The following is a 12,670-nucleotide window of genomic DNA, read 5'->3' on the forward strand; positions in this document are numbered from 1 at the left end:
ACTGAAATGTCAATTTGAATTTATCTTTGGAAAAACCTTATCAACTGAAACACCCTAAAACAGTTTTTATGTGAAAGGCAATTTTTTAGATCTTACAGAAGCTAAAAACTGAACTTTAACAGCAATGCCTGCCTGTGATTCTCATTTTGCTCCGTGTGTTTCGCTGACGTAGCTCTCAATAACAAGGCATGGCATTCTCATTAAAGGACGCTTCCGCCAGTGCTAAAATAGTTAAGCAAGGGAAATGTACTTAGTCTGGTTCCAAAATATTAATTTACTTTATGTAAACACGAATAAATTTGCATATATAACCTCTTAAGAGAGGCAAGCTAAATTCCTACCTATGAATATATTATTCTGGAAACCTCTGATACCAACAGCAAAAGCCTGTTCCTGCTGGTTAGCAGTAACAGCAGCTGACAAGTGATTTCGTCCACTAGAGGGAACCTAGCTCATCATTGTTCCCTAAACAAATAGAAGCACAATAGTGAACAGAACAGGGAAGAGTGAGAAAACTCTGCGTACGTGTAGGGTGTTTATGTTGCATGCAGGGAAAGAAGAGGGCAGGAAAATAATAAAACTCCTGAACTAAACTCTCTGCCTCTAGGTCACCTGAGTATTTGTATGAAGAAAAAAACTGAGCACATTTCAAAGCATTTCTTTTCCTTTTGCAAAATAAGTAAAAAGGTATTATCCTATTTCAAGCAGACTAAAAAAAAAAAATCTATATTTTTTATAAAAGTCATTAAGATTGCTCTGCATCTTACTAAAAATAATTTACTGCCTTATAGGTCAGAGCTATTAGGCGCTGTTCATAACAAATATCATCTGCACCTAGAATTAACTGCCTGCTAGGCACAAAATAGTATTATTGGAATAACAGTATTTCAACTATGTAATTCTTTGAAAGTTCATTAAATTTATGGTAAGAACCACAGAGAAAGCTTTTAAGGCAGCTGTGAAGCAGAAACAGTCATTAACTATCAAGTGGTTTTTGAAATGAGGACAAATCAACTCTTTATATTTAAAACATTCTTTTAGCTACAAAACAATAAGGGTTCATTGTAGAAATATTAGAAAGTACAAATAAGCTATGAAAATTTAAAAACCACCTTTAACCTTACCATCCAAAAATAACCACCAAATGTATTTTTTCTGTTTTTTTCTATGCATACAATCATTTATATTTTTATTCTGTAAAAGCTGAATCTTTTTAACTATTTGTTTTCATTTCATATCTATGTAAATATATACATTTATACACATTTATATATGTAAATTTTTGAATGGTTACACAGTATTTCATTGTATGTATTGCACCATAATTTACTTAATCTTGAAATAGATTTTAAAGCAGCCTCTACTGTTGGTATTTAGGTTGTTTCCAACTGTTCACTGTGAACATCCCTTTAAAGGGCTCCTCTCTTCCTGTGTGATTTTGCCACAAAAGCAGCTCTGACGCTTATTTCCTCAGAAAAGCCTTCACTATAAAATGCCAATTATACAGGCGAGAAAAAACTCAGAGTCGATTCTGACCCGAGTTCTTCCACCTCAGGAGCTCCTTCCTGTTTCCCAGGGGTGTGTCCCCCTCCGTCCGGCATCTGTACTCACGCTCACAGACACCTCCCATTTCTTCAACTTTCCCCTTCTCCTAGCACACATCCTGGCTGTGTAGGTGTGGGGGGAACTTCCCAAACCACCCCCAACCCCCGACTGGTATTTCAAAAACACATGGGCCTTTATTTTAACAATGAAATTCCTATTACTGCAGAAACTCTGTCCAACTCTACTTCCAGTGCTGGAAGCAGGCAGGCCTGCAGCCGCATCAGAGAGCATCCTACGGATCACAAGGGTTAATGGCCTGATTCTTTCTTATCTTCCCCATCCGCATTCATCACAAGACACCCTGCCCAGGAAGGCAAGAATGAGGGGTTATTGTTAAGACAGAATGAATGAGACAATGTGCAGTTCTGTTCTCCCGACCTGACAATGTGCCCGAGGCAGGGGCACTATGACCAGAGAGGGGCGCGGGCTAGCCTCTGTGCGCCCTGGCACAGCTGCCTTCTCGTGCTGCGGAAAAACGAACCTGGCTCCGGAGACCCCGTCCCAGACCCTTGCCCTCAGGAGCAGCAGGGGAGGCCGATGAACTCAAGATGCCACCAGAGGACACACTCACTCCTGGAGGATCTCTTGGATCCAATTCCTGGCTGCTCTTTCCTAACCCAGCTATCCCTAAGACTGGAGTAATGATCAGTTTTTTCTTCTTTAAGACATAAAGTGTGATGAGCTTCTGAGAATGCCATCTGCACAAGCAGCTTGGGAAGAATCTCAGTTGCTCAGATCTCTAATCCTAAATCAGAGGTTTAAGAAAACTGTGAGTCATGGCATTTGTGCACCAAGATAGTAGCACACCAGTCCCATCAAGAGCTGTACTGTTCAGGCACTGGGGAGGAGGTGCTTCTATGGAGGTGTTCGAGGGGGGCAAAGGCATTTTTGTTCACTGGGTGGGCACGCACTTCCCCACAGAAACTATTCAAACGCATACTGTACTTTCTGGCGAAATCACGTCCCTCAGAGTTGATGATGAAGAATTTTCTCAAAGACCAGAACCAAGAGCCAAAAGAAAAGGCCACAGAAGAAACCAGAATCCTTCTCTTGGGAGTTCAAAGTCTTGTTCTACCCACCAGCTTACATTAGGCTTCGAAAGCGGAGGAGTTTCAGGAAGCTGCCGGAGGTCATGAGAAAGGCAAGGGTTTCTTTGTAGCACTCTGTTTTTTTCCATTCCAAACAATTAAAACAGAAAGAACCCAAAACTCAAAATACAATTTCAGAGAACACCCGGATTCCCGAAGCCAGACTCACTCTGTGGCCACTATCTGGGGGATGGGCTCATCCAGCAGCTCCAAGCTGTGCAGGATCCAGTAGCAGAGCCAGGGGCGGCTGGCATCCAGACACTGCGAGAGGGTCGGGGAGAAAACACACCCCTTACTCAGAGCCATTGCAAGACACCGCTGACAAGGCCACATCTGTCTTACTCCCGGCAGCCTGGCAAGGGGGAGGAGGGCACCCTTGCTTGAACAAGGATGCTTTGCTTTGTGGCCCTAGCTAGTAGCTAAAATGACCATCTGTGGGAAAAGACAATAGGATTTAAAAGGTTGACCTTGAACCCAATGGGTGCTTCCCTGGCAGGCATCTAAGGAAGGCTGAGCAGAGGACTTCTTACATGGCAAGAAGTTAAGGGCTCCTCGAGACCCAGGGAGATAAATAATCTAAGAAAGGGATTTCCTGGATTAATTCATTCATTGATTCAACAAATATTTGGGAAGTATCTACTTGTGCCAACCACTGTATTAGACACTGGGGGCAAAATACTGTGGTTCCTATTCTTGAGATGCCCGGCTATAGAATGCGTATGGTCATCTGTAGAGGACAAGGGCACCAGACAGACACGTAAGTACAAGTTAGCTCATGTCTTTCTGGCACAAGGCAGAACATGACACATGAGTACACATACCGGGATAATGCTATAACAGGCAGAAACAGAGTCTTGAGGGAGCACATGGAAGAGATTGGCTAATTCTGCCTGGGGGAGCCGGGGAGGGGAGGCTTCCAAAGTTGACATGGGAACAGATCTCAATCCTAATTCAAGCCATAAGTGGTTATTGTGCATTCAAGACTAGGCAGGGCAGGGAGTAGTACTGCCCCAGTTTACAGACTAAAAGTGTATAAATAGGTCTAGAGAGATTAACTTTTTCCAGATTACAAAAAGAGTAAACATCAGAACTGAAACAAAAGGTCTAGGTTTTTAGACTCTCACTCTTGTGCTCTTGCCATTAGCCAAGCTGCCCTCTTCAAAAATGTGATGTCCCTAGCTGCAGCTGCACTGGAGGGGACAGACATGTGGGCAACTGAAGACACTACTATGGCCCCAATTTAATCCCTACTCTTCCTCTTACTAGCTACGTGCCTTTGAGCAAATTACTTAATCTTACAACGCCTGTTTGCTTATCTGTAAAAAATAAAGACTGACCTACCTCATGGAGTAGTCATGAGGATGAAATGAGAGAATGCATGGAAAGCTTTAGTACAGTGCTCAGTAAGTTGTTAGCCATTATGGAATTAACTGTGTCAGGGCTGACTGGACCCTAACCACTGGGGACTGGAGGCAAGCACTGAAAACCGACGGCTCCCAGGCAATATCTAGCCTGTGGATGTTTCTGTTTAACTGCAATTGGTTGCCATGTTTAACAGTTAGTAGAGTCACATAAAAATATGGATTTTCGGCTTCATTTGGGAAAAAAAGAAGATCTGGCACCCTGGGCCTGCACTCCCGCATGGCAGCGCCGGGCGGGAACAGGGCGAAGGCGCGGGGCTTCCCGATCGCCTCAGTCTCCACCCAGCCCACTTCACTTATTGGTGCTGCCAGCTTGGGCCCCACAGGCATTTGAGTTGGCAGATCTCTGCCACAAATCATCGAATGCAGAACTCTAAATAAAAAGCAGATTAAAAGTCGAGCTGCTCGGTGTAAAGCGGGGCAGGAAGACTGGAGGACCCCAGTGCACATTCCCTTTTTGCTGCTGCTCAACCCCACCCGACACACATCCACCCCACCAGCCCTGTGGCTCCTCTGTGAGCCCTCGGGTGCTGGGAATATGACTTAAGATCCACTCTGAGTCTGGGCCTACAGTGTTAAACTGCAAGTAGTACTCTCTGGGATTCACATATTGGTCCTCTGGCTAGTACAGAAACTAGATCCGTTTAGAGAGCAAGGGGTTAGGGATAAGTAGGCAACTGACTTTTAACGAGCTGTCGAGGGTTCTAGTAGAAAGCATTGAACCCCTCAGCTGTGCTCTAATGGTAGAAGAAAGCCCCACCCCAGCTAGGGTGTCCCACTAGCTCTGGAAGAGACCTGGTTCTGCCCCTTTCAGAGGTGGGAGTCCCAGCTCTGTGACAGAGCCAGAGCCACATGGGACGTAGCATTAATTGGCACTAGGTCAGGCTCCACAGCCTTTTACTTTCAAGTAGAAAAAAAGGAGGAACACGTGGCTGATAACCTGACAGAAAGAGTTCTGGGCGATGTCTTTACCTCATAGGCGTCTGTCAGTTGTCGAAGGCCCCTTTTCAGATAATGGAAGTGCTTCTCTCTCTGTAAAACAAGCCTGGAAAGACAAACAGCTTGTGAGCCCATTCTAATAGTCTGTGCTGCCACTCTGCAAATGCACACACACACCTGCACACACACGCACACTCGGTTTCAGGACGTCCCTCCAGTCACTGAGTGGATAACCAGCAACTTCCTCGGCTCCAAGGACAACCGCACCAGAGAGAAGAGGCCTGTGTCTGAATGTCTCCAAGTGTCTGGAGAACACACCAGCAGACATTTTGAGTGAGTCTCCTAAAGGAGGTGGCTCTGGGCTAACTGAAAAGCTGCAATGAGCACACGCAGCCAGGCAGTGACAGCCCACCCAGAAAGCTCCTCCAGGATCCAAGAACAGATATCTTGTGGCTCCCCATCCTGTCAAACCTAAGCCTCGCCACTTCCCTGACTCGGTTAGTTGCTGCTGTTTCAGTCGTTCCTTCTGGGGTCACGTCTCCAAGTTCTGTGGTTTGTACCCTGCCTGCCCCTGGTTATCCATCTGTTATTCCCTCCCTGAAATTCCACCTCCCACGTGTGACCCACAGAGCCCTGGCCAGTCGCTGTCCTTGGCACCGATGTCAACAATACTGGCTTTAAGATGGAATGTGCCGCCCCTGGCCACCTGCACAGGCAGGGCAAAGGACAGAGGCTGCACTGCCTGCCTGGGCTCGCAGAAGGGGCCTGTGTGACTGTGGAAGGAAGGAAAAAAGAACAGAATGTCAAGACATTCACTGTGCTTGCTGATTACAGAAACAAGAGAATCATTCCCTTTTCTAGGTAGTCAATTCAACAATTGTTTATCAAACTCCCACTGAACTATGCTCAGAATAAGATCCTAATGTAGTCTTTACCTCAAAAAATCTTCCAGTTCAAAACTGGGGTAAATACATAAATGGTTACAATACAAGGAAAAAATCAGTAGGTTTTGTAAAGGAAAGATAAAATACTTTAGCTGGGTGCAGTGGCTCGCACCTGTAGTTCCAGCTACTTGGGAGGCTGAGGCAGGAGGATCACTTGAGCCCAGGAGTTTGAGACCAGCCTGAGCAACACAGTGAGACCCTGTCTCTAAAAATAAATAAATAAATAAAATATTAAGGAGGCTCAAAAGGGAGGGAGGCATCTCAGGAAGAAAGGAATAGATAGGAAAGTTCATGTGGAAGAGGTAGAATTTGAGATGAAGGGCCCTGGTAGACAGCGAAGTTTTAAACTAAATTTTACATAGTCGCAGGTAGCCAATAGCTACTGCCTTATGTTGTAGGTACAAAGTGTGCAAGAGGAGTCACAGGTGGGGTACCTTGGCCTAAATTTAGGAATGAAAGAAGAATGGTAGAAAAAGCAGCTGAGACCCTTTTCACAGGAGTCTGAGATGCGAGCTGAGGAATTTCTACTCAACTTAGTGGGGAAAGGGAAGCCCTCAAGCTTTCCGAGCTGAGAGAAAAAATGACCAGAACTATGCTTTAGAAAAAGCAGCTGACAGCAGCGGTACTCGATACGTGTTTACAGAGTGAACTGAAGAAAGCACCGCAGTGGGCAGAGATGGGGAGGAGAGGCCGGGTGGCAGGTGCTCAGGGCCCGAGCTACTGTGAGGCCCCGTGATCCGCTGACTTCTGGACACGCGGACTTTAGAGTGCTGGAAGTGTATTCAGGTGAGGGTGTCAGCTGGGCTGCTGGAAACACATGGGGCTCAGGAGAGGAACTGGGGTGCGTATACAGACAGGGAATCATTATTTACCTGCCTGCAGGACCGCTGAAGCCATGAGAGAAGAGAGCAGAGAGAAAGTTTGAGTGCAGAACTGAGAGAAGACCCATCTTTAAGGGCTTGGAGGAGGACGAGGAGCCAGTGAAGGAGAGAAATAAGAGTTTACACACACAGGGGAAGGCCAGAGGTAGGGGCCTGTCACAGGCAGTAAGGGAGGAGGGAATTTCATGAAGGCATTTAACAGTGGCAGATGCTGCAGCAAGATTGAGGAAAAAGACAACAAAACCACAGAGTGGCTGGTGACCATCAAGAGCATTCAGGGCAGTGGGGAGGGCAAACCATAAAGAGAAGGAGGCCAGACTTAGTTTCCCCTTCAGGAAGGTCCAGCTCAGTCAGGACTCAGGGAGCCCCCACTCAGTGTGGGTGGAGTGTCTGGTGCTGGGATCGATGCTACTCTGCTCCCCACAGCGACGGTCCAGAGGGGGACAGGCCCACAAATGGCAAGTGGAGTCCTGTGTAATAAACACTGTGCCCAGGGAGGTGCGGTGGGCCCTGGCAGCCACAGGAAGGCACGCAGGGTCAGAAAACTCTCCCCAAGGGGAACAGCACTGAGGCTAAGGCCAGAAGGAAACGAGTTAGCCAGGCAAAATGAAGAGGACACCATGGCACGTCCGAGTTAGTTTAGTTCATTCAGCTGCAGCAAAAGCGTAAGGGAGTGAGCAGAGGGAAATCAGATGCTGAAAATGCAAGAGCCCAGACAAACCCATCAGGGAAGGTCCCCAGAGAAGGGGAGGGGGTCGGGATGAGGGCACAGCAGGAGGGGTGACCCTGCAATAAGGAACGGTTCTCCGCTCTTGGAGCCAGAAATGAAGGGCGCAAGTATGAAGCTGGGCAAATGTAGGACTTCGAAGTGGGAAGCAGAAACAGGAAACTCAGGTGGGTCGGCCTCAATCTTCTCAGGAACTAGGAGTCAAGATCACAGGAGAGTTGTGGATTTGCCACGGTGCTGAATGTGTTAGGGAATCCACATGACATGAATACAAGGATTATAAAGCAGTTAGTGAAGCCCAGTGGCAATTAAATTTTAGGGGAAGCCAGTTAGCAGCCTCAGAAGAAACCAAACCCGGGGACACCTTGACCTTAGATTTCCAGTCTCCAGAACTATGAGAAAATAAACTTCTGCTGTTGAAGCCACCGTGTCCATGGTACTTTGTTACGGCAGCCCAAGCTGACTAATACCCTTACTGGTCCTTGACTCTCAATTCACCTCTATCTGAAATTTTTTGTGTAGGAAGTTAAAAAAGAAAAGCTAGGCCTGGTATGGTGGTTCATGCCCATAATCCCAGCACTCTGGGAGACCAAAGCAGGAGAATCGCTTGAGCCTAAGAGTTCAATACCAACCTGGGCAACATAGCGAGACCCCTGTCTCTACCAAAAATAATTTTTAAAAAATTAGCTGGGTGTGGTGGTGTGTACCTGTAGTCCCAACTACTCTGGAGGCTGAGGCAGGAGGATCGCTTGAGCCCAGGAGTTCAAGGCTGCAGTAAGCTACAATCACACCACTGTACTCCAGCTTGGATGACAGGAGCAAGACCCTTTCTCAAAAACAAAAACAAGAAAGAAAAGCTAGAGCTCTTCCCCTTTTTTCCCTGAACAAGTCAGCCCCAAAACCATTCAGTTAGGTGGAGTCGAACAAGATGGGCTCTGTGCAGGAGTTGAGGGTGAGTGGTGGCACGCAGGGTGTCAGAGCTCAAGTGGATGAAGAGGGTGTCCGTGTGACTGTGCAGCGGGGGACGGGAGATTGGGCTGTGCAAAAGCAATGACAAAATAAGTAAATCTGCTGGCGGCTATTGGAAGTTAAGTTTCCACTGTCTGAGAAAGAACTTGCAAACATGCGTGCACTGGGTGGCCATGCAAATTGTATTCCTCGAGCATGAGCCTACTGGGTTTGAAGGCCCTTCACGGAGCGCCTCCACCCACTTCTCTCCAGCCTCATCCGCGCCCTCACTGATCTCCAGCTACAAGGCCTTCTTTGAGCTCTGTTCTTTTCAGTCTCGGGACTTCAGCACATGCTGTTCCCTCTGCCTGGAACCCTCCCAGATCCCCTAAATCAGCCCACCCGACTCATCCTACAGGTCTCAGCTTAAAAGTCATTTTCTCTGAGAGGCCTTCCCCAGCTTTCCATCAAAATTAGACTCTCCCTGTGGTTCTCTCAGACCATCCCATTGATAACTGTATATCTCTGTTCATTTGTTTACTGTCCACCTCTCCCATGAGACTGGGAGCCCAGCCGGGGCATGACAGGGGCCAGCTTTGCTTGCTCCTGTTTCCCAGAGTCCCCAGTCCTTTGGCAACCCTCCAGATACTGCTGCTGAATGAGTGGGAAAATGAATGACTTCACGTGAATATAGCAGAGTGGAATGACAGCAAATACCCTTTCTCCCCCCAAACCTGGACCATCACTGAGAATCACACCTTTGCTGTGACAGATGCAAGGACAGGGGATTCAGTCCATTATTGGCTCCCGGGAACTTTCTAAACCCACTAAAGCCTTGGCTTCTCTAGCCAAGCAGCGAGCATCTGCCACATAAGTAATAAGCCACTTGAGGAAAGGTCAACTTATTTGTAAGACCTTGAAAAGAACATAAGAAGGACTATATCTTCTAACCACTCTGGATTTGGGAAATTCTAAAATAGCATCACACATAGGAATGGCAGGAAGCATGGAGGCTAAGCAGGAACCTGTGTGAGACCTGCTTTGAGAGCTTTAACTCGGAGTATTCAGTTTCTAAGCCATTGTCAACACTTAACCTCCAGGGCTCTGTTAGCACAGGGACGTTATTAACATTTCTCATTTCTGAGGAGCACCAGGCCCTTTTTGCCCAAGAGAAAACAACTTTAAAATTATATGTGAGAGTGGTGTGTGTGTGTACTTTATGCATTGCAGGACTCTTATAAAAGTCATAGAAAAGTGTAAATCCATAAGGGTGTGGAACGGTGAAAATAACTACCCACAGGAAAGGAAAACTAATTTTCATGGGAAAGCAAGAAGTTCATAAACAAAACTGTTAAAAACATGGTCAAAAAGCTCCGTGGGACTGATGACCCCATTTCTAAGTAGAGTCACAGCCTTAGACAGAGGAAAATCATTCTTGGGAAGGGGATTAGTTGCAGAATGTACTCACATTCAGCTCCAGTCTTGAATTTCAGCCAAATCTGCTATTCAGCTTTGCCTCTGGAAGGCTGAATAGGCAAATGCCTAGTTGAGCATCACCGCAGGCATCCCCGGGCTGTGTGTGGTCAGTGGTCCTGGGAGTGTGTGCAATTCTGCCTCGTCGATCAGCACCACAACCTCAGAGACACATGCCATCTAGACTGACTACTGAGATCTGAATATGGACTTTGGCTAACACTAAAGGTTTATTCCTGCATTGTACTGTCAGATTTTTTAATTTTGACTACTAAAATGGTAAATATTGAAATTGTGATAATAATTTAAAATTCTGATAAGTTTTCAGATTTATTCTCATATCCTAAAAGTTCATTCTTTGATGTTTGGCTTCAGCCTTATATTGATATGTTGATTTACATACTTAGTCATTCAGCCAAAATGTGTGATATCTCTAATATTAATTAACATTCTTTAAAACTCATGTTTTTAATTAACATTCTTTAAAACACTCATAGGCAACAATGATAAAATAGGAAATTGTCAGATTCCTGAAATAACAGAGAGCCCTGATACATTCTAATTCCACAAGGATCAAGGCCAAGAGGAACATTTTTGTTTTCCATCCACACCTGAACTAAGATCTCTGAATGAGGGCATTTCACTCCTCTGTGCTCTCCAATACCACTCCCCAAAAAACGTCTTCCTCCCAGACTATAACCTCCCATTCTCCCCCTTATCACAGTAAGAATAAAAGAGTTCCAGGGCCCTATCTTGATGGTAGGTGAAAAAGGGATGTCAAATTATCAAAGGTTCCTCGCTCGTGTGGAGAACACAGATGTGTGTCCACAGAGCCCAGGCAGTAGACGGTGACTCAGAGACCAATCAGGTGAGTCATGCGGGGGTTCAATTGCTCACAACAAAGCCCCTCCTAGAGCAATCTCGCCCCTCACCAAGTCCCCCACCTCTGGCGAAGCTCTGCCAGCACCTGCTTGTACGTAGGAGCAGTGGAATTGCCATGGATGCTGTTATATGTAAGAGCTCACTCTCCTAAGCAGTTTCAATAAATGGCATCATTTGCTAATCTCCAGCTGTGGCTCATGACAAGAGGAATAGTTCATTTTATTGAGGTCTGAGCTTTGGGTGAATGCAGAGATTTAGGGGAAGATTTCTCTAGCTAGTATCTTCCTCCTTTCCTTCCCCAGCGAAGGAAGATGAAGTTAACCCTCCCATCCGTCTTTCCCTGTAAGCACTTGCTTTTTCCAGCTGTTTGTTTGTCTTAGCTAATCAGAATTTTTTTTTTTTTTTTTTTTTTTTTTTAAGGAAATGGTGGCAAAAAAGACACAAAGGTAACAAGGCTGGAAGCATTTGTAATGTTCCAGTAAGCAGAGGTACCCAGAGCCTGGCTTGCCAGGATCCGGTGTGTTAGAAGGTCTCACAGTCAGGAGACATAAGGAGGTGAGGCTGGTCTGTAGACCCTTCAGCTTCCCAATCAGAGTGAATCAGCCAGTGGCCTAACCACACTTTGTTCAGAGGTTGTCAAAGAAAAGCCTTCTATCATTAAGGTAAAATGGTGACCACACGCAGTTCTGGACTACTGATTGATCAATTCTGATGGCTGGAAATATAACACAGGATGGCTTCAGAGAAACAAATTGTGCCTGGAAGAGAAATACTAATAAAGGACTGAAATAATCCTATAAAATTCTAGTGTGATGCATTATAAAATACTGGAAAAAAAGAAAAAGGCTCAAATGATCACATTTCTTCTTATAATTCCATTTTTGGAATTTCTGACCTCACAGGGCTTAGAAGACTTCAACTTCCTAAGCTCCAAGGAAAACAAAAGGCATTATATTTCTCATTTGAAATTTCATCCTTGGGATCTGCTGCACAATTATTAACAATTGGTAATTGAGAGAAGCTCAAACTTCTCATGTTTTTCCCGCCAAATAATAATTTACATTAAAGGAATCCATCCTTTGCTATCCCTCTGGACTCTATGTCTGTTCAAAGTGCAATATGAAAAACTTGAGACTTCTCATCTGAACACCAGAGTGGCAGGCCACAACTACACAAAACCTGGAATTCCTCTCTCCATCTTCAGACCTCAGAGTTTAGGCCTTGAGGGGCGTCCCCAAGTAACAGCTGGTGGCTCAGCTGGAGAGGAGCATCTCCTCTAAAGAGCGTTCTACCAGAGGGAGGAGTCGGAGTCATAAGCACAGCCAGGTAGCCACAAGGTCAAGAAACACCAGTTTCGCAGCAGACTCCCCCCCTCCACCGACCCCCGGTAGTTAGATACACGCAAGGCAAGGGGAAAGGAAGAAAGTGTCCCACAGGAGGTGGTGCTCTCCCAGATCCCCTCAAGTTCAAATTCCTAACCACAGCTTACCTTGGTACAAGGTGGTTGAACTTGTAAGAACTGAAGACCTCTTGGATCTTTTCTTCTACTTTTGCCTAGTAAGGATGCAGGAGATAGGAGAGAGAAAACAAATACACATAAGACCTCTATCAACTTTTTCTTCCTATCGCCACAAATGCTTATTGGCTAGAATTGCTTGGTGGGGTTTGGTACCTCATAGTATTGTAAGACTAGATTCAGGGGTTCTTCTGGATGACAAGCTTAGGACAAGGCGGGAGGCAGAAGCGGGGAGGGAGGAGGGAG

At 45.8% G+C, this 12,670-nt stretch overlaps 1 protein-coding gene across 4 annotated transcripts in view; it reads right to left on the bottom strand.

Moving 5' to 3' along the window:
• The window catches only part of FNTB (farnesyltransferase, CAAX box, beta), a 59,247-nt gene that overhangs the window by 30,169 nt on the left and 16,408 nt on the right, over window positions 1–12,670 (bottom strand). For 3 of the 4 annotated variants that reach the window (XM_045565591.1, XM_045565582.1, XM_045565601.1), the window contains exons 2-4: window positions 12,398–12,462; window positions 5,087–5,159; window positions 2,863–2,954 (exon numbers count right to left, since the gene is read on the bottom strand). In XM_045565591.1, the coding sequence (XP_045421547.1) occupies window positions 2,863–2,954; window positions 5,087–5,159; window positions 12,398–12,462 (230 nt within the window). Of the gene's footprint in view, window positions 1–2,862; window positions 2,955–5,086; window positions 5,160–5,465; window positions 5,485–12,397; window positions 12,463–12,670 lie in introns of those variants that run through there. The other variant, XM_045565608.1, reaches the window with a different exon arrangement.

This window comes from Lemur catta, chromosome 1 (assembly GCF_020740605.2).
Source record: "Lemur catta isolate mLemCat1 chromosome 1, mLemCat1.pri, whole genome shotgun sequence".
Classification (NCBI taxonomy): Eukaryota; Metazoa; Chordata; class Mammalia; order Primates; family Lemuridae; genus Lemur; species Lemur catta.